General features: G+C 38.3%; 1 protein-coding gene and 1 pseudogene across 5 annotated transcripts in view; both read left to right on the forward strand.

Annotated features, from left to right (window-relative positions):
• Nucleotides 1-9,603, forward strand: part of SRGAP1 (SLIT-ROBO Rho GTPase activating protein 1) — a 132,900-nt gene extending 123,297 nt beyond the window's left edge. For 2 of the 5 annotated variants that reach the window (XM_075209429.1, XM_075209431.1), the window contains exons 19-22: nucleotides 4,479-4,659; nucleotides 4,759-4,893; nucleotides 5,265-5,610; nucleotides 6,474-9,603. In XM_075209429.1, coding sequence (XP_075065530.1) covers nucleotides 4,479-4,659; nucleotides 4,759-4,893; nucleotides 5,265-5,610; nucleotides 6,474-6,854 — 1,043 coding nt within the window. In that variant the 3' untranslated portion in view covers nucleotides 6,855-9,603. The remainder of the gene's footprint in view (nucleotides 1-4,478; nucleotides 4,660-4,758; nucleotides 4,894-5,264; nucleotides 5,611-6,473) is intronic. The other 3 variants (XM_075209430.1, XM_075209432.1, XM_075209433.1) reach the window with 2 other exon arrangements.
• Nucleotides 1-22,000, forward strand: part of LOC142150801 (uncharacterized) — a 712,033-nt pseudogene that overhangs the window by 188,914 nt on the left and 501,119 nt on the right.

Below are 22,000 nucleotides of genomic sequence, written 5' to 3' on the forward strand. Positions count from 1 at the left end.
TAATGACACCCACTTGGGGACATCAACATGAACTGGAATGAATGCTTTTAGTTTGCTTGGCTGACTGCCGGTCATGTACTTTACTTTGTGCTTTTCCTCATGCAGCTGGTGGCCTGGAGACTACTGTGTTGGAGTCCTTCAGCACTTCAACATGATATAGACAGCTAAGTCATGGTCTTAGTCTGTAGCAATCTCTTTTCCCTTAGAGCTTGATGTGTTCACTGGTCCTCGTGGTCTTGTACACACAAAAATAGTCTCTGACCAGATTGGCTTTAGTTAACTGGCAACAAAAGGACTAAAGTAGTCAGACAAGAAGGTCACATACTATCAGTCAAAACAGTACCAAATCAGCAGGCAGAGGATGAGGTCAATAAACAAGCAAGAGGTCAAGACAAGCGTCAAGGTTCAGTGGCCAGGAAACAGAGCAAAAGTCAGCAACAATATATCCAATAAACAGTCGCTCCCAGGTCAGAATAGGAATCTAAAATGGGTGTCTACATGTTTCCAATCTTAATCTAATTTCTTAAAGGCCCCAGTTTAATCTCTTAGCTGTGGCGGCAGGTGTTTTATCAGCAGTATCTGCCCCATACCATGTGACACAGATGTGGCATCTGCACAGCACTTACTTTACCTCAGTGACCCTCCACAGAATGCACACAGATTCTTCAGAGAACTGCTGTCGGATGGCATTTTTCATCTGGCTTGTTTATGTCTCCGGCTTTTATTTCCAAGTCTGTCAGACCGTTTGCAAACTTTAATGTGCCTTGGTGATGATTTAATAACTATAATACCTATTGTATTCTTAAAAGTGGTTTCACGCGGATGTGAGGCATTACCAAACGCACATGTTACAGATGTGATGTTCTTGTCAAACCGATATGAGAAGATTGGGGTGTTTAGCACAGGTACTTATAGCACAGTGAATGTTAACCCCCTCTAGAACAGACTTACTGCTTAAAATATGAAGAAAACTTACACTGCAATGTCTAGCATTGCACAAGCACCTTAACTAGCACAGTAGACTTATAAAGAGGGGAACGTATATATGTTTTTTATATATATATATATATATATATATATATATATATATATATATATATATATATATATATATACTATATGTAGTATTTGTAAATTATGTATATACATAGTGTATGAATATTTAGAGTTTGAATATAAAATTGAAATCGTTCCTGTTAAAGTCATGTGCTTACTCCTGTTACTAATTCTCTTCTCTTGAAGAAATGTATCAGGCATATAAACTAGGGGCCTAATTCATTAAGGATCTTAACTTGAGAAACTTCTTATTTCAGTCTCCTGGACAAAACCATATTACAATACAAGTGGTGCAAATTAGTTTTCTGTTTTGCATATACGTTAAATACTGACTGTTTTTTCATGTAGCACACAAATACTTGATAGCTTATTTGTACACTGATATTTAAAGTTGATATTTGTGTGCTACATGAAAAAAACAGTCCGTATTTAACATATGTGCAAAACAGAATACTAATTTACACCCCTTGCATTGTAACATGGTTTTGTCCAGGAGACAAAAATAAGAAGTTTCTCAAGTTAAGATCCTTAGGGGCATATTCAATTAGCTTTTGGATTCGCGGTAACGCGCGTTGCCGCGAAAAGTGCGCGTTCTTGCGGGTATTACGGTACCGCATTAACGCAGATTTTCGTTCGCAACCCTATGGGCTGCGAACGAAAATCCACGTTATTGCGGTACCGTGTATTACGTTTCGCGGCTGTTCCGGCGTGTTACCGCGAATCCAAAAGCTAATTGAATATGCCCCTTAATGTATCAGGCCCCAGGTTTTTCATTTAGGTAAACTTATTTACTTATGCTGTTTGTAAATGTGCAAAATACAAATTCTAACAGTCCGGTGCCCTTATAATTAACTGCGCTTATTGGTTTTCCTCTAGAAAAATTCTACCGTCTGCTATTTTACTGTAGGTTCAGAGTGTACGTGTGTACAAATTTGTCTACGTGGTTGTAAAGCACTTTAATTGCTGTAAGAACAGAAAAGTAAAGAAGTACAAATAATGCTTGTTAACACAAAAATAGTGTCCATTCAGTGTCCATTTTGTTATTTTTAAAAAATGGTGTGATATATGCATCTCTTTTATCCTGAGAAAAGCAAAGTATCCTAATATTTCCAAAGTGCTCCAAGATTTGTGAAAGACTTTTCATTCATTATCAAATAAAGCCTACTGTATTTATGACCTATACCATTCTATACATAAAAACATATACATATATGAGCTTACTCCACAGAGCTTTGTTTTTTTCAGTATGCTATAAGTGTTCTGCCCTGGTGCATTTACTGGATTACATTTTGCCTTTCTATATATCCTCCCTAAATGAAGACCTTTCATGCGAGTGTAAAACTGTCCCAGAATATATATCCTGTGTATCTGGGGATGCAAGGGTCAGCACAATATGTGTTTGTTGCTATTGATTAGTCTCATTCTGCTGCATAAGCTTGTCAGAGTAGCTTTATCGATTGGTAGCGCCATAGATCTCACAATAACATGGTATTTGCCGTGATTTATTGCTTTCTGCAATCAAATAGGTTTAACAGATTAAATTTAGGATTTCATATTGACATGTGCCTTTAATAGTGATTTGTGCAAGATTCATGTACTTCATTCAACAGGTTCTCAGGAATATTGCCCTTATAAACTAGCTGTAGACCGTGGCTGCTGTAATCCATACTATTTCATCTGGGTGCAATGCTGATAATGTAATCTAATCCATTCCTTTCACTAATCAAAATGTATCTTTAGGTCTCATACAAATTGGGATCAGCTACGTGCTGTATACTAGCAGTTATTTTGCTAGTACAATGCACTCTGTTTGCGTTTGAAATGCAGTTTCATTGGAGTCTGAACTTGTGTTTTTAAACTCTGATCAAACAGCATTGTGTACCCGGCTTAATAATTTACTGTGTAACTGCATGGAACAGAAATATGATTTATAGTGTTGTGATCTCTGCAGTCATAACTAATATCTATCTCATAGATGTACTTTCATGTCATGGGGTTGGCCGATTTAGCTACATTGTGAAATGCCACTAAAAACAAGGGTGTGACAATTAAACCCTGTGTTCCCCCATTGCTGAGAGTACCATAGTTGGTGCAGATCCAAGAGTGCCTTCATGCCATGTCACATGAATACTGAACTCAGCTGATCCTTGTCCTGGATGCTTCCTGTATGAAATAAGAATAAAAAACACTAAAAACAGCACTGTTCCAGAAAGAATATTTACATTTTGTGAAAACACTGCCTGGTCTTTTGACTTGGAATGCTGATAAAACAGACAGTGAGCTGTTTTGTTGCTGTAGTGATATGTACCATGTTTAATTGTGTCCGCTGCTCTAAACTGTTTTTCTGAATGACTCATTGAGAATGGCATTCTAAACAGGTTCATTCTGATTTTAGTTAAATAACTACCTTCATGATCACCTTTTCAAGGAGTAGCATTTCTAAGTAAATACAGTAAAGGTACACAGCTAAATATTGTGTATATATTATTCCGATGTCATATCTTTGTTTGTATATCGTAAAGATGCCGTAGGCTATTATTCCTATTGGCCTTCTATTTAAATTACCCTATAAATTGAGCAATTTAAAATAAAATTAAGAGACATTAGGTTCTACTGGAAACCCTCTGTATAATTGTTCTCTGGAAGACTTGTCAGATTATAATGATGTCCACTAGTCTGACACAGTCTCAGAATGTACTTGCTGTGTGCATGGACAATACTGGTTAGTCTGTAAACAAAGCAGTGTTTGTGATCTTTTTGATGTCTTGACCTCACCGCCCACTCACAGAAAGGAAAGTGCAACATTAAAGAGTTTTCATTCTAAGTGGTGCGTTGTGGTGGAAAATGCAGCATCAGCAACACTGGGATGCTGTAATGAAAGCCGGTTTACAGAATATTCCAAGTTTCTAGGTAGCCACATTGTATGGCATGAAGAGGACAACTTTTTTTATAGCACTGATTGTGTTCTCCTCCAACCTATATTTTAGTCAGTTAGAAGTTTTTTCATAGTATATATTTATATACTGCAACTCTAAACAGTTTAGCCGGTTTATTTTGGAGAAAGTGGTTCACAATATGAACAAGAGTTTTGTGTACATTTTATTATTATTAGCATAGATATTCTCCTCTGTTTGATGATTGATGGCACAAATTCTGGATATGTTAAGCTAAGCATGTAAAACTGCAGCACATACCACCGCATCAGTAAAATGCCCATTTTTTTCGTAGTGTTTTTTTGTTTTTTTTAATGCTTTCAACATTTGCAGACCGTAACATTTTAAACAATGTGCACACTTAACCTGGGTTTTGTGGTATGCCACAGTTTATCATTTATATTCCAGAAACGTATCTTTCTTTATCACCAGATTCTAAACACTGTTTTGTAGTTTGTATCTTGAATTTTCTTCTGTGTTTGGTTATAGAGTGTGAACCAATTGAAGCCATAGCCAAATTTGACTATGTTGGAAGATCTGCCCGAGAGCTGTCTTTTAAAAAGGGGGCCTCCCTTCTCTTGTATCACCGTGCATCTGAAGACTGGTGGGAAGGAAGACATAATGGGATTGATGGCCTGGTACCCCACCAGTACATTGTGGTACAGGATATGTAAGTTGTATTAAATAACTTGATAATGGAAAAAAAAATACAAATCTGAGCACATACCTGTATTAAACAGATATTATTTTTGTTTATTTGTATTTTTAGGGACGATGCGTTTTCAGATTCCCTGAGTCAGAAGGCCGATAGTGAAGCCAGCAGTGGTCCAGTGACTGAAGACAAGACGTCGTTCAAAGACATAAACTCGCCAACCGAGCGGCACCATGACTTATATTTGGGCAGGTGAGTACCAAATATCAGCAGTTATGGATGTAACCTTTCTGACAAACCATTTTGTGACATTAAAGTCTCCATATAATCATAGGAAAATGTCTTTGTTAGTATTTCTTTACATTTTTGCTTTGAACAGTTGTTTAAATGGTTTACTGTCCATACAATGAGATGAAACCAAGCTTGTCTATAAGTTCAGACGGTAGGCCGTTATCTACATAGTGATGACACCTCCAATCTTCTACATACAATTGATTGAAATATTTTAATTAAAAAATAAGTGTTTATAAAATATTGAAATAATAATAAATGCACTTTTACCCTGATGGTTGTAGCAAACAACAAACAAATAACAAAGCCTTGCACTATTATTACTATTCTAGACAAAGACGACGAGCTGATCCACCACCTCCTTCTCGACGCTCTGGTAGGACAAGTGACAGCCACTGCCCAGTGCACCCTCCACAATCTCTCAACAACACAGCCATGGAAATTGGATCTTCTAATATTTCCAGTCATTGCAGCCCACGTGCTCTTCTACAGAATCGTAACCTCAACACTGACAGCCCTGAACGTAGACGGAAACCAGGCCATGGAAGTCTGACCAACATAAGCAGGCATGATTCCCTAAAAAAGATAGATAGCCCTCCTATACGAAGGTCTACATCATCAGGACAGTACACAAATTTTAATGACCACAAGCCCCTTGACCCAGAGAGTATTGCTCAGGTATGTAAAGGGAGATAAAGGTATTTTGGGCAAGACAAAATGCCTAAGTTATCATATTTTTGGGACCATAACACACATGTTTTGGCCCATAAAATTGGCAAAAAAGGTGTCCTATATCCTATGGTACAAATGAGACCCTAAAATACTGCAGCTTTTAACAGCCATAGAATACCTCCATGTTTATCCTTTTCCTGAATCTGATGTATTCTCTCAAATCATGCTCTGCCAACCAAATAAAATGACACCATAGGTTAGATTTACTAAACTGCGGGTTTGAAAAAGTGGGGATGTTGCCTATAGCAACCAATCAGATTATAGCTATCATTTTGTAGAATGTACTAAATAAATGATAGCTAGAATCTGATTGGTTGCTATAGACAACAACTTTTTCAAACCCGCAGTTTAGTAAATATACCCCCATGTGTGTATTGATAGAATGGACCATTTTCAGAGAAGTGTGGTATGAATGCTAGAAGATGGGATGTATTCTACAGGACGGCAGTGTCCTATTGGATAACACTTTGGTTGCTAAAAAAATGTTGTATACTATAGGGAGGGGTGGAAAGATCTCCAATGCATCTTATGCGCCAGAGTATTTTATAGGGCAAAAACTATGGTATAAAGTATGGTTTTAATGATGAACATCTAAATTAAAGGTATCCCTGACATAGCAAAATTGACTCTCCTGTTCTCAGTAGTAAGTAGGCAGAATTGTATTTTATGGGGGGGAAATTACTTATATTTTCAAAGTTTAAAATGTAATATTTGTATTTGCCTTTTTCGTTAGTGTCCTGATTCATGGAAAGCTATAGTTCACAGTTGTGTATAGGACTATGGTCTAGTCTTATTTTTTGTTTCTTAAGCAGGATATAGAGGATACCATGAACACAGCCCTGAATGAGCTGCGTGAACTTGAACGGCAAAGTTCTGCAAAGCACGCCCCAGACGTAGTTCTGGATACACTGGAACAAATCAAGAACTCTACTACCCCAGCAACATCGACAGAATCCCTGAGTCCTCTGCATAACATCATGTTTAAAAACACAGAGCCGCAAATCCGACGCAGTACTAGTACTTCTACTGACACAATGAGTACATTTAAGCCCATGGTGACGCCTAGAATGGGAGTACAGTTGAAGCCTCCAGCTTTAAGGCCAAAACCTATAGTCCTTCCAAAAACTAACCCTGGCATAGGACCACCACAGTCTTCGCAAGGGGCAGCCGATAAATCGTGTACCATGTAATGTTATGCTTCTGACCATGCTTTGGATAATTTGGTGAAGAAACTGCTACCATGACATATGTAGTGGTTTAGTAACTGGAGATGCCATGGTTTTACAGGAACTAGTATAAAACACCTGTTACCTACACTAAGACATGTATTCAAAATAACTGGACGGTATTATGAGGTGTTTACAACAGTAGAAACACATAGATATTACTTGAATATTCGATGCTGCACAAATTGTATAGTTTGCAACAGATCACAAATGGCTTCCCACTTATATTATAGACTGATCTATTGTCCATAAATCTTTTATTTTACAACTCATAGTGAGTCAAAGATCAATATGGATACAGAGGTCTATTTGGTTTGCAGAGTAGCCTAAAGATAGCCTGGTAGCAGTAGTTTGTTTAATAGAACTTTTAAATTACATTCCTTTGGGGCCTTACTGCTTGCTCTTTAAACTATAAGAAACCTGTGGTAGATCCCCAACAAATATGCCTTTGGATTAAAACCAGTACATGTTTTGACTGTATAACTCCTCAATGTTAATTAATGGGGAGAAAAATCAATTGTTGTGTACAGTATGCACTGCATGTGGTTCTTGATAGGGAGACATGGATATAACAAAAATATGTTTTGCACATGCACACTATAGGAGAAATGAACAATGTATTGCTATACAAAAACACTTTTGTGTGTTGCTGGATTTCTCATTATAAAGCATTAAATATAGACATGTGTATGTGGGTGCCATTAAGCTGAAAGCTAATGAGCTGCCATAGATGTGGCTTATAATATAGTATACTTAAAGTGCTTTGGTTTTCCGTAGCTACAGGGCATTAAGACGTTCAGCTCTGCAACCAGAGCTGGGAAATAAGACAACATAGCATCTGACCACCATAATGTAGTGCCTGGAGGTGTATCCCAATCTCCTCGGCACACCTGGTCCAGTCAGTCACTTGCCAAAGCTAGAAATAATAACCACTTCACTAAGTAAATGTATGCTGAGCAGTAAGCACAGCAGGCACAATTGGGTGTTTATACAATGTTAGCACAGTGTTAATGTCAGTTCTGCCATTGCAGGGGCTGGGTATCCCAGACAGAACAATTTTATCATATATAAAGTCCACTGGCATCTGTTACTGATGCAATTATTTCTGTTTATTATCTACCTGTAAAAGTCTGTTAATTAATATACTACTATTTTATGGGTATAGTTCTCTTCATATATGGAGCATAGTTTACCCTGCTGTGTACAAACTGCACAATCTATTTAACATTGCAGTGTAGCTTAGGCCTAAAAACCTCACTTGTCTTGTGTTATATGCTAGGCCAAAGACATATGCTGGTACTTATTGCTTTATTTTTTAATAATTCATTTAGTTGTATATATATATATATGTTTTGTATATACTAATTTGCAGCCACCTTATTGCCCATGTGGCTATTTTTTTTATTATTTGTTTGTAGGTTATAAGTTAATCCTTTCATGGTAGAAATATTATTTTAGTTTTAGTTGTACAAATCCGAATGCATTGGCCCAGATAAGCATAGTAGAGGCAGCTGACCCTTCTGACAATTCATCTGGGATTATACTTGGATACTATCTATAGACTGCTCCACTTATTTTCAATCTACAAAAGGAAACTTGTTTTTTTCCCCTTTTTTTTAGACTACATTTGGGAGAATTATTTTAAGATGTGAACAACACTCCCATATTGTAAGTGGGACAAGTGAAAAAAGAACTGAGGTGATGCTTCACTTTCATCCTTAGTCTTGCATTTTATTAACATTACTGTAATAATATTTTTAGGACCAAGAGGTATAAATCCACTAGCCCTAGAAAGCTTTCAGTATGTAGAAGTCAGTCATTTGTCTACAAGTTGTATACCTCCCGCTGCAGCCTCGAGCCTGGAACTGAAGCTGAGCCCAGGAACGCTATGAGCGAGCTGGACCCTCTCTACACACTGGTGTCCTCGCACGTTCATAGATGAGACTTGGACCTCACAGGAACAAACTGGAATTATCTACTGTCGTACAAGCGCAGGACTAGCCTGGGTACTGTTTTTCTTCTGGTCTATGTGACATCATAGGGTTAAATACATGTTTTGAAACAATTGAAAAAGTGTATATTTAAATAATTGTTATAGACTGCATAATGCTTATTAGAATTAGTGTAGTACTAGAATATATTAGAAGCAGTGCATCTGGTGAGTGTGCTGCCAATTACATGTGTAGTTTGATGGTTCTAGGTATTTGGAGTACTGTAGGTGGTTGTGTACAATCGGAGGCTTGTACAGCAGCAGATGTACACAGCCCAATTACTAGTGAGGCCTATGAGGAGTTCATTCTAGCACATAGGTGACTCCTGCACTGCCAGCTGTCCATATTGTCCTTTTACTGTCAATTTCAATTAAAGTACTTCTAACGGTTTTTTTTGTTGACTGTTAACTATTTGTGTTGGTGTACATCTGTAGTATGTACATGTGAAAGTGCCTTTAAACTTTTAGAGGAACTTCAACTTTTTACTCTGCGTATTACATTTCCATTGCATTCAGTTCCATTCTAAAAAAAAAGAAAATACGAATGAAAAAAAAAAATTGTACAAATTTCATTAAAAAAAATCTGTACTGTTAATCTGTTGTGATGATGCACTTTTATGTATAGTACTGTACATTTTAGCATGTACCATTGCAGGCTTCAACATCCATCCAGGTTTGTTCCTCCGTAGTTTTTTCTTTATAATAAAGAATTTAGTTCTGTCAGTCAGTGTCTGATTTTCATCGTCTTTTATATCTGTGTTGTCTTGCACACTTAAAACATATGATCATTTAGTGTTAAGCTCAATAAAAAAGTATACATTATTTAAATGATATTGTAATAAGACAGTTAACAGCATTCCTGTTCTTCTGTACACAGGCTTATACCTAGCTAGTGCAACCATCATATTTAGAAGTAGTTTAGCAAGCATGCTAGATCAAGAGCTTACTGGGTCCTGTGTCTGCCTTAAATAGTCTTCAGTTTCTCTACTCTCATTGAACATTATTTCTACAAATGAATGAGAAGAGTTCATTTTTCTTTCCCAAAAGACTTTCTCCAATAAATACACGTACGTAATCATTTGCTATTCATTTTAAGAGGGCAGTGACTTCCTGGTCTACCATCAACATTCCATAGCTCTGTACAATTTGAATACAGTAATAAGACAATGCTGGGTAATACAGACAGACAGATAGGTAAGAGGGCCCTGCTCTTAAGCTTACAATCTAATATAGGGTTCCCAAGCCATCTGACATTTTGCTCTACTGCTTTGTGTTAGTACCCAATAATCGGGAAAAGCTATTTTGAAAATACAAAATGGTGTACTGATCATTACAATTGTTGATGACCTAATAATATGTTTAAACACTGCCAGAACCATAGTTTGTTGTGGACATGTCCATACCCTTAAGACCGTCTACACTCAATGCTGCTGATACACAGCTCTCTTGGTCTATTAAAATCTATACCTCTGGTTCAAGCAATAATCACCATATCCTTTTCAGGAATATCTAAATGGATAGTTCTATACTGCCAGAAGTTTAACAGGAACAACCCAATGCTCTTAATTGTTCTTCCTAATGGTAGTGTATCAACTGATAGCTGTACTTCTATGGTTGGAAAAATGCATGTGTTTATAAGAACTGAAGTTGCAATTGTGTCTGCTGCATCCCCATGTTTTACCCTATTGTGTGTTATATATAGTCCTGTCCAGTGGTCTAAGGGGACCACCACTACCACTTCTGCTACCGCCTTCTTTGTAAAACTATCAAATGCCATTCACTTACATTTTCCATACAGCCACTTCTAAATTTCCATTTTGACCACTGATCTTGCCATTTATGCAGTGATGTATGGGACCAGCTCTCACAGCGTAATGTTGGGAAGCACCTAATACTCATATGAATGCGTGCAGGAGTAAGATAATATCTTACATGTTGAATGTTTCAGGTAAAATTCAGAACTTCATAAAAGTGCAGATAAGTACTCTCTTAATTTAGTTTATATTAAAACCTTGATGTCATTCTTGATGGGACCATCAGCTTTACCCCACACATCCACATTCCACAGTCCTTGCAAACTCTTCCTCTTCATACATCTCTGACCTGTGCCTCACCTGATAACCTCTCTCTCCTACCTCCAATACTTCTCTCATGCTGCTCCCTAATTATGGATCTCCTTACCCCACCTGACCAGACTCTCCCCCAACCTTCAATCTTTCAAGGCTCTCTCTAAAGCCCCCAGTTCATGATAATCTATCCTTCCTCCACCTGACGCTACTCCCTCTGCCAGTCCCTTCTCCACTCCACTAGCTCCTATTGTCTCAGCATTGCCCTCTCTCTAGACTGTCTGCACTTCCTTCATTAGCCTCATATGTGCTTATTCTATTTTTTTGTTCAATATGTATTTCGTTTGATTTGTAACTCTGATATTGCAGCACCTTACGAGTAAATAATACCATGCACTTGATCTCAGTACTCAGAGGCAGCATATAAATGTCCACTACATCCACCACAACTAGCAAAGTTATTAACCTTGAAGAGAGTAGCAGTTACACAGGAATGTTAATCTATATATAAATCAGGAAAAATATAAAATTCTATTGGTGTTAATATATAAATGCATATTTACATTCATATTCAGATTGTAAATTCAGCAGCAAAGTATACATGTTCAATGTTTTGTTTATGTTCAACAATTAATATTCCAGGCGTTATCTAAAGTACCATTGCCATTCATATTGTATTGGGATACAATGGACTGCTCTTACCTGTATAGCACGTACCCCTCTTATGTCTGTAAATACACCTTCTCTGGAACTATAGTAGAGCATCAATCTGCAGTAACACTGGGGAAACATTTACTACAAGATAACGAGTCTTGATTTAGGTCACATTAGTATTAGGAGTGACACACCCCACATTCTCTACAGCCAAGATCACATCAGTTTTGTCTGTAATTAAAATGTTGCTTGTTTAATGGCCACAGAACAAAAGCAGAGCATGACAAAGTAAAAATGAGCATATCAAAGATTGGGGGACTAGAAAGTGGGCCGTCCGCTCCCAAAATCTTTTCTCTTTTAAACTAAATTGTTTTGATCATTATTTTGTATACAGCTTCCAAATATCTGCCTCACACATTGCGTAACATCCCTAAAATTATTCTGTTAAAACCACCTCAAATGATGCGATATTTAGTTATAACCTGATGGAAACAATATTGCTAACACAAAGATGTATCCAGATCTAGTCCAATCAAGTTTGTTTATATATGCAAAACAAAAATAACACTGTAAACTTGGAACATATGGCAACAACACAGACACGCAAGCCCCAATTTGCTGTCAATATATGCAGTGATTTCCAATGAAACTTTTACTCATCCAAAGCTTGTTTTGTCTTCATAATGTAATATGGTTGATAGCTGCCTCTCTAAATACCAGATAGCACATTTTAAACAGTCAAGGAATTGTCTTCTAATATGTATTGGAAGAATAAAACATTCCCATATTATTATTTATTTATGAGACGCCACACATATCATGGAGATGCAAAGTGTACTTGTTTCTCTATGCAAAGGTATCAAATTCAATACATTATTAATTTAGATTAATGGTATTTTCCTTCCAGATCTATAGATCTCGGGGATCCTAGTACCCCAAAATTACGCATTATGGGTCTAAAGGTGCAAAATGTATAAACAATGTGATGTAGATTCTTGAGTATTTCTCCAAAATGATTGTATCCTGTGATAATCCCACAGTTACTGAAAAATTACTGCATATGGCTCATTGCACTGCATGAGGAATATTCTGGTAACACATAGCCTCTGAAAGAGACAGAGAACTCCTGTCCTAACTAGGAGAGTGGTAAAGAGTTAAAGGCTTCCGCTTGATATTGAGGTCATATATCTGGCGTGAGTGGATGTGTAGGTGTGATATGCATCTGACTTTCAGGGAGCAGAATGAATGTGAAATTACTGCATGTGTGGGGGTAATAGAAGATACAGTTGCACACTAAAAGCATATTCCATAAAAAGACATAGCGCTCACTGTTTTAATGCATATGACTCATGTTGGAACAAAGCCTGCGTCAGCTGTTCATAGAGTCAAACATAATGTAGCTCAGCACCAGCTGAGATATTTAGCATCTGATTCTTGGCAGAGGAAACTGTACATTCAAGGGGAAATACCTATTGCTCCTACTGGTTGGGAGATGTTACTAGGCATACACTAGTTTGATTGATAGGAAGATAACTCACAATCCATTCAAGTTTGTTGTGTAAATAAACTCCATCTAGCTTCATTTGTGTAAGTTACAGGGATGGGCCATCCAGATATCAGAAGAAATACCACTGGGCCAGTTTTTTTCTTCACTGATCATAGATCATCAGTGAGTGAGAGTCTTATTTTGTGTTAAAAGAACACACTGTTCTTCCAGCTCCCTTTTCCAGCTAGAGCCATCAGTGCAAATAGCTACTGTCAACCAAACAATCATACTAGCAGTAATGGTTTTGAGTGCCAACATCAGACAGGATATCTTCCAACAGAAATTATTAGCAATCATTTTCAAAAATGGGAACCAATTGCTGATTTCAGTCACTTTTGCTAGTAAGCCAATGTAATGCTGCTTATATGCAAAGACACTTCTTGATGTGCTTATTAACCGTTGATGTAAAACATGTAACTACATTTAGACCTTGGTAAAAATCTAACTTTACTTGCTGAATAGCCACTTAATTGGATACACCTCCTAATATGGAGTTACTGTGTCCTATATGCCCCCAGAACTTCTTAAATTTGTCACAGCACGGACTCAAAAAGGTGTAACTGAGGCTGGCACATGTCAGCACAAATGTCTCGATGTTTGTGTGAATAAGCTGCTGGAAGATCTCTACGTTAAATAACTTTTTACATCTTATCCCAAAAATGCATTATTGAATTCATTGTTACATGTTCCAGGACTTTCCAATACGCATGGAACTTCAGCTAAAGAGATGCAGTTACAAGATATTTAAAGTTTTTGCAATATCTTTCCCCTAATTACAACTGCTTTCCAATAAACGTTTCTCAATTTCCTTTGAATGTTCTTTGATCTAAATAATGTACTAACCAACTGCAGGACGTCTCACAGACAGGTGTATTCATTGTTAAATCAATTTAAAACCTTTAACTGTACACCATTGGAATCAAATCCCATATGACCTCTGATTGCACCAGGGGTGATTCAGTTGTATCATAGAAAAATGGGTGAATATGCATGTAATCAATTAGTATCTGTTTGTTTACTTGTAGTTAATAACATGTTTTGTATATGACAGAGTATTTTAATTTGACGACTGGTAAGAATTTCCAAGCACATTTGGATTTCATGATAGAAGACCTCCCAGGAAAGTACATGATAAAATAATGTATAGTACAGTAATCTCTCCATACGGGGAGTCCTGGGGATAGATTTACTAAAGCTTCTAAAAATAAAATATGGAGGTGTTGCCCATAGTAGCCAATCACATTCTAGCTATCACTAATCTAGTACATTCAAGAACATGATAGCTAGAATCTGATTGGTTGCTAGGGATGACACCTCCACTTTTACTTTTCAGAAGCTTTAGTAATTCGACCCCAGGTGTCAGTCTGCAGCTGGATGCTGTCATTCAGTCTCTCATTACTTATTTTTTAGCAATAGTTTGTTTAGATGAAAAAATTATGTGTGGACTGGCCAAAAACTAGCCAATTTACTGTGCAAAAAGTTCGAGAAATGTATTAATTTGCTTGAGAAGACAGTTTGGAAGATTTAGACTCAGAAATGAGTAGTAAATGATTTAGGAGTGTAATCAGTTTACTGTGTAATGTCTTGATTCTCACCTTGCTCTTTTATTATTGATGCAGCTGCTGCATTATTGATATATTTATTCCCGGTATCTTACAGGCATACTGCAGCTAAAAGCGTAAAGTAAAAATTTTTGAACAACACCTCTTTAAGGGTGGAATGCTTTTTGATATTGCTTCTAGTGTTCGTCTGACTCCTTACCCGATTCATTTTGCTTCCAGGGTTATAACAGTTCACAAAGTCTGCTCGCTGATAACATTTGGCTGCATTAAATAGTATGCAGAACCTGATTAAGACCCCTTGGGGCTCTAGGAACTATACTGGTTTGGGGCCATCTTTACCTCCTCTGTATGTCAAAATAAACCAATGTAAAAATTGATTAGGATAATCAGGATCTCTGAGTGTTCAATGGGCCCTAGGTAAGAGCCTAGGTTGCCTAAAGGATGGTTTGGCTCTGATAGTATGAGACTCTCATGCAAAAGTGACTCTAACTTGCACAGTGTTTTTCTCAACTCACTACTTTTAGTTTCTATGATAGCACTGAATGCTGGGAAATGTAGTGCTTTTAACAACCAGTATCCGTTCCTACACCATGTTTGGAGACAGGAGGGGAAGTAGGAGGAGAGGGGTTCGGAGGACAGGAGACAGAAGGGGAAGTAGGAGGAGAGGAGTTCTGAGCACAGGAGGGGAAGTAGGAGGAGAGGGGTTCGGAGGACAGGAGACAGGAGGGGAAGTAGGAGGAGAGAAGTTCTGAGCACAGGAGGGGAAGTAGGAGGAGAGGTGTTCGGAGGACAGGAGACAGGAGGGGAAGTAGGAGGAGAGGGGTTCGGAGGACGGGACAGGAGGGGAAGTAGGAGGAGAGGGGTTCGGAGGACAGAAAGGTAAGTAGGAGGAGAGGGGTTCGGAGGATGGGGAAGTAGGAGGAGAGGGGTTCAGAGGACAGGAGAGGAAATAGGTGAGGGACCGGAGAGGACAGGAAATAGGAGGGGAAGTAGGAAGAGAACGGTGGAGAGGACAGGAGAGAGGAGGGGAAGTAGGTGGGGAGGACAGAAGACAGGAGGGCAGGTAGGAGGAGAAGACTGGAGAGGGAGGAGAGGGACCAGAGAGGACAGGAGAGAGGTGGGGAAGTAGGAGGAGAGGGGTGGAGAGGACAGGAGAGAGGTGGGGAAGTAGGAGGAGAGGGGTGGAGAGGACAGGAGAGAGGAGGGGAAGTAGGAGGAGAGGGACCAGAGAGGACAGGAGAGAGGAGGGGAAGTAGGAGGAGAGGGGTGGAGAGGACAGGAGAGAGGTGGGGAAGTAGGAGGAGAGGGGTGGAGAGGACAGGAGAGAGGAGGGGAAGTAGGAGGAGAGGGACCAGAGAGGACAGGAGAGAGGAGGGGAAGTAGGAGGAGAGGGACCAGAGAGGACAGGAGAGAGGAGGGGAAGTAGGAGGAGAGGGCTGGAGAGGACAGGAGAGAGGAGGGGAAGTAGGAGAGGGACAGGGGAGGACAGGAGAGAGGAGGGGAGAGGACAGGAGAGAGGAGGGGAAGTAGATGGAGAGGACAGGAGAGAGGAGGGGAAGTAGGAGAGGGACCAGAGAGGAGGGGAAGTAGGAGAGGGACCAGAGAGGAGGGGAAGTAGGAGGAAAGGGGTTGAGAGGACAGGAGAGAGGAGGGGAGGAATCAAATGCTTAACTTCGCACATTTTATAGGTGGTTGGTCTCTGGGCAAAGGCCAGCCACCAGGAAATATATAGAACAGATTAGGGTAACCCAGCCAGGAAACATGTCTCCCTGGCCTCACTGACCCCTAAACTCCACCCTGGGGGTGATCTAGTTCCTTGGTGGAAGCAACCATGTAAACTGACATTCTACCAGTCAGATAATAATTGACAGTTAACCACAGCACTTCTGCTGCATTCTGAAATAATCTGGTCTTTATATTTGCATAAGGTATATAAAAAGTTATATATTTAGTATGTGCAACATCAATAAATATGTAACAATTTGAATATACAAATATCATTGAAGTAGAAGCAAAGCTCCCTCTTCCAGTGAAAAAACAAGCCCGCGCTCGGTATATCCCACATTATATATGGTACCAGCTGCTTGGTAATAAGCCTGCGCTCGGTATATCCCATATTGTATGTGGTACGAGCTGCATGGCAATATAAATGCCCATATATGTATACAAAACAAAAAAAACTCCCTCTTCCAGTGCCCACTTTTTATAAACCACAAATAGCCCATTTTGTTTTTTTCATTTGGCCAATCAAATTTAAGGTCTGGATGTAGGTAATGTAATTATTATTAAATGTACTCACTTATAATTTTTTAATTATTAAAGAATTTGTGTGTACAACATCTCTTAATGAACCAAGTTTCATACATCCTATTAATAGTTCCAATTTTAAAAATGGCAACTCAACCCCCATAAATATTATGGTTTCCTCATTTAAACATGTAAACACAGTGGGCCTGATTTATTAAGGCACACAAAATAAACATAATGTGCAATTTAAAAAAAAAAAGACAACAAAAACCGCATTTAATTTGTGCATATGAACATCTGCATTCAACTAGAAGCGGATCTGAAGAAACGTCTTTTGTTGAATACGGGTGTAGGCACAACACTCTGCTCTGACAGATACAATATACATCAGGGTAAGTAAAAATACATATGTGGAATAAAAAGTTCCATCGGAACCCACAGGAAAAAAAAAGTATTCAATTATTGTCTCCAGTTAATTATATTCATTTGTGAACTAAACATTTAATAACAACAAAAAAAAGATTTTTTTTTTCATTTATTTCCCCAAGAAATACATTTATCAGGATGTTATCAGTGTCTACTGCAGATAAGTATAACAGTTGCTGTTTATTGCAGAAACATGTTCTTGCATGCACACGCGACTGTTATCACTATCTCTCAGTACTTACACCTGACCTGTAGCTGGTGCAAGTGATATGACTGAAAACAAGTACCTCAGAGATGTCCAAAAGCTTGAATCGGGGGCGCCTCTGTGTGCGCTCGAGCTTGGCACGCCCTTACTGTACATTGATTACATGCATCCACCCATTCCCTTCCACGTTCTGCCCATTAAACTGTAGACTGTCGTAAGTGTCCTTTGCGCTCGAAGATGAATGGCAAACACTTGCTGTCTCTGATCACATAGTTTAAACCAGAATCCAAAAGAGAACTGCTCAGTTATCTGCCTACCTTATTGGGTCATCAAATAAAACAGTTTGACGTGTCACACCCTTTTCACACATAACATGATAGGATCAAAGGGGTGAAATGTTTCCTGTGTCAAACTACAGCAGGCCATATGTTGTGTAACAATGTGGAGCTCTCCATAGAGAATGCTTTCTACTTATGCTTTGTTGTTGACATGAAAGGATAGACATGTCATAACAGCATCTGCTGGCTGTTATACAGGGTGCTGATCACTGTGATTATCCCAATATGATACGGCATGTAACTAATAACAGGGATATTTCACAATTCTATACATTTTACTATATTTTATATAATTTTATGTCAATGTTGGTATGTACATCCAAAAACAAACCATATTCACATGTACTCTACTTTTGAGAATGTTGAGTATTCACAATAATGTATTCATGTCTCACATTTTATTTGACTACATTATTAGATAAAGGATCACAATGGTATTATACAGGAATTGTTACCTCGGATCAATAAGGTAATCTGTAATGTCAATTTCTTAAAAAATGGCTTTAATGCTATTTGCATCACATACATTTACCTCCCTTTTTATGCATCCCAGGATTTCCCGGTTCCAATTTTGTTTCCATATTAAAGATGGTAATCACATGTGCTTTCCAACAATCTTTAGACACTGCTACCGTACGGTGTAAGAAATAGTGAATTATCTTCTCTTTAGCACGTGGGGGCTGTTGTCAAAAGAGCAGAGCAGGGGCCAATAATGAGCATGTGCGGTTCCAGCCATGTGCCCACTGGGCATGCGTCACTGAGAAAAAGCCTCGGTCTGCACCTTTGGAAGAGCAGGTCCAGGATGCCTTGGATGAGTGGAGGTAACTCGTCTTTGTCGGGTACTTATCTCTGGGCCCCGTTGCGTCCGCACTCCCAGCACACGCTCTCCTTCCTCCTTTGTGCAGGTGGATGCCATTGAGTCCAGGTACTTTTGTGCTACACAACCCATACCCAGAACCTTTATCCTGCATTGTGAATATGCACAAGAAAAATATATGAAAGATCAGTGTTCTCCTTATCTTCTACTATAACTTTTCATAGTTTATCATTTCGTGGCCCAATATTATAATTTTTATTTTTCTTGATGATTATGCCCCTGAACATGTTATGGGATTAGGCTTGTTATCTTACGTAAATTGTTTATCAGCTTTAATTTTTGCAACTTTAATTTATTTTTACATCCTTTGCAATTTCAATAATCATCCCTTAGATTTAGCAATGTAAATGCTTTTTCTTTTTAATTGGCTATCGTTTATAGCTAGAAATTTTGTTAACATATGGCATGTACTTGCAACAGTATTTATTTCAAATATTTTTTTAAAATCCCATTTGGTCTCCATGCTTTTATTTAAAACGTCATAGTTTCTCATTAAGAGTACACATATTTCTTTATTCATTTATAATAATAATTGAATTAGTGATTTATGCTAGTTGGCTTGTAACAAACCCCACCTAATATTTTACTGTTGCCTTTCCCTCATGTATATCTATCTACTCATAAGGGGCCTGATTTATCAAGACACGTACCTGCTGATTTTGAGCGTAATGTATGCAAAATCATTTTGCTCATGCCCAGAACTGGGAGAGGGAGACACGTCCATAAACGTAGCGCTGTCTGCTGCGTCTTCTAACGCAAAGGACACTTACTACAGCCTACGGGGTTTGTTTAATACTGTTTTATCATTAATGCTTATATTCTTACCAGGTGACCTTAATTCAATATTTTTTAGGGGGTTTTCTGTGTGTTTGTATTGGAGGTATCCTGCAGTGTCTTGTGTAGTAGAGCACAGCAGACTCACCCCCAATTTGAACAGCACACGTATCTTGAGATCCGTGCCTTGATGAATTTGGGAGTTTGCAAAGCCTAAATACGTGCGTTTAATACTAAAAGCAGGTTGCGCTCAGAATACGTTCCTTGCAAATCTAAAACAGGTTTCTTCATATACCAAAACCCCTCCCCCTTTTCATATCCTCCCTAACATGTTATTTCATACAGCCAAGTTTGTTATACCCATTATATTATCATCCTCTTCCAACACCTTGTTTTCTTGTGTTCTTACAGGACTCCTAGCGTCTTTTACCATATATTACAAATTTTTACTGCCACTTTTAATTTTACGCATTTCCAATCCCTCACTTTTTACTTGGCCAAGTCCTGTTCCTTATCTACTATATCTTGCACAGAGTTCTCGCACCTTGTCCCCAGCACAGCTTCTGTATTGAAGTACAGCCTCTCCCTACTACACAGACGGTAGCCAAGTTCTCCCAGAAGCCTCCTTCTTACACCAACTTCTCAGCAGCCACATGTTCCCCTCTGTAAGTCCTAAGGGGTTTTGTCTATCCTGGTGTAGCACATGGCATTGCTAGGATTTTAAAAAATACTATCTTGAAGGTTCTTACTTAGTTTACAGCCTAATTCCCTGAAGCTATTTTTGAGGACAGTCCATCTTCCTTTTTGCCATTGGTATGGACACTGTCCATTAACATTAAGTTCTCCCCAACAACTACAACAATTATTTACAAACAGACAATGCAAAGAAACCCTATTGAATATTCAAAATATAAATAGTTAAAACCCAAACTGGTCATTGCATTACACTATACACTTATTAGAACAAATGCACTTTTCAAAATTTGGAAAATGTAAAACCACACAGCTCAGAAACCTTGAATTGGATTTGCAGCCTTTGGAGTGTTCAGGGTTTTTTTCTTCTCCAAAATATCCCAATTTTTACTTAGTGTACAACATCATCATCAGCTATTTATATAGTGCCACTAATTCCCCAGCGCTGTACAGAGAACTCACTCACATCAGTCCCTGCCCCAGTGGAGTTTGCAGTCTAAATTCCCTAACACACATACAGACAGAGAGAGACTAAGGTCCATTTGTTAGCAGCCAATTAACATAACAGTACGTTTTTCTAGTGTGGGAGGAAACCGGAGCACCCGGAGGAAACTCACTCAAACACGGAGAGAACATACAAACTCCACACAGTTAAGTATATGGTCAGGAATCAAACTCATGACCCCAGTGCTGAGAGGCAGAGATGCTAACCACTAAGCCACCGTGCTGTCCTACATCAGAGACATGATGAAGCCAAAAGACATAATTGGTAGAGAGGTTCAATGTACACCCATTACATTGTTCCACAGACTGTGGATATGCTGTAACCTGGCATTTTTTGCACAATATACTTGTACTTAATTTTCTTTCTTCTTTAGTACTGAGCTGAGTCTCTACATTCTGAGGTGTGCTGTCAATCAATTGTTTCAGTTACCTATAGATAGGATGTTAATGCTGTATTTTCCAGTGAATAGGATTACACCATGATGGATTATTGATTATGGTCAGCAGGCTTTAATATTAGATTCCCACATTTTCTCTCTATAGCAATTCTCCACCAAAGTGTGAGCCTGCAGCATTTACTGCATTTAATATAAATGCAAACATTCTATATATTAAAATCTTTTCTAATACAACTTTATGTCTACTGGTATAAACAGAAAAAGACCATAGGAATTATTAAGGGAGAAAAAGTCAGCATAAGAAAAGAATTGTGGAATTACATTTAGTGGTGTAATAAAAGGAGGATGAGAGAAACTTGTCCTGGATAATATCAATGTAAAGACAGGAGAGTGAGGACAAATGCTGTCTTATGTTGCATGGTTTGTACATGGAGTCTGCCTATGATCCTTCAGCAGTTTGAAAATAAAAATAAACCATAGAAATTCTGGGAAATTTTTATATTGTTTTGGGAACTTGACTATTTTGTATATTTATGATCTTCTCTGCATGTAATGGTTCTCTGCTTCCATATATCTAGGTCTTTTGGAACATTCAGTAAAGAATCTGCTCCTGGAGTTCCTGTTTATCCTGAACTGGAGACATATGTAAATACTGAGTGTACTATATTTCAAGTATAACATTGTGTTTTATTGGAGAAAAATATTTGGAAAGGAAGTCCAGACATGTATTTAAAGCATCCTAGAAGCCCTCTGAGTGCATACTACAACTTGGCTCTAAAAATACATACATATTGATTTAGAAAAAAATAATAATAGTGTATGCCTGTCAA

This window comes from Mixophyes fleayi, chromosome 4, assembly GCF_038048845.1.
Source record: "Mixophyes fleayi isolate aMixFle1 chromosome 4, aMixFle1.hap1, whole genome shotgun sequence".
Lineage (NCBI taxonomy): Eukaryota > Metazoa > Chordata > Amphibia > Anura > Limnodynastidae > Mixophyes > Mixophyes fleayi.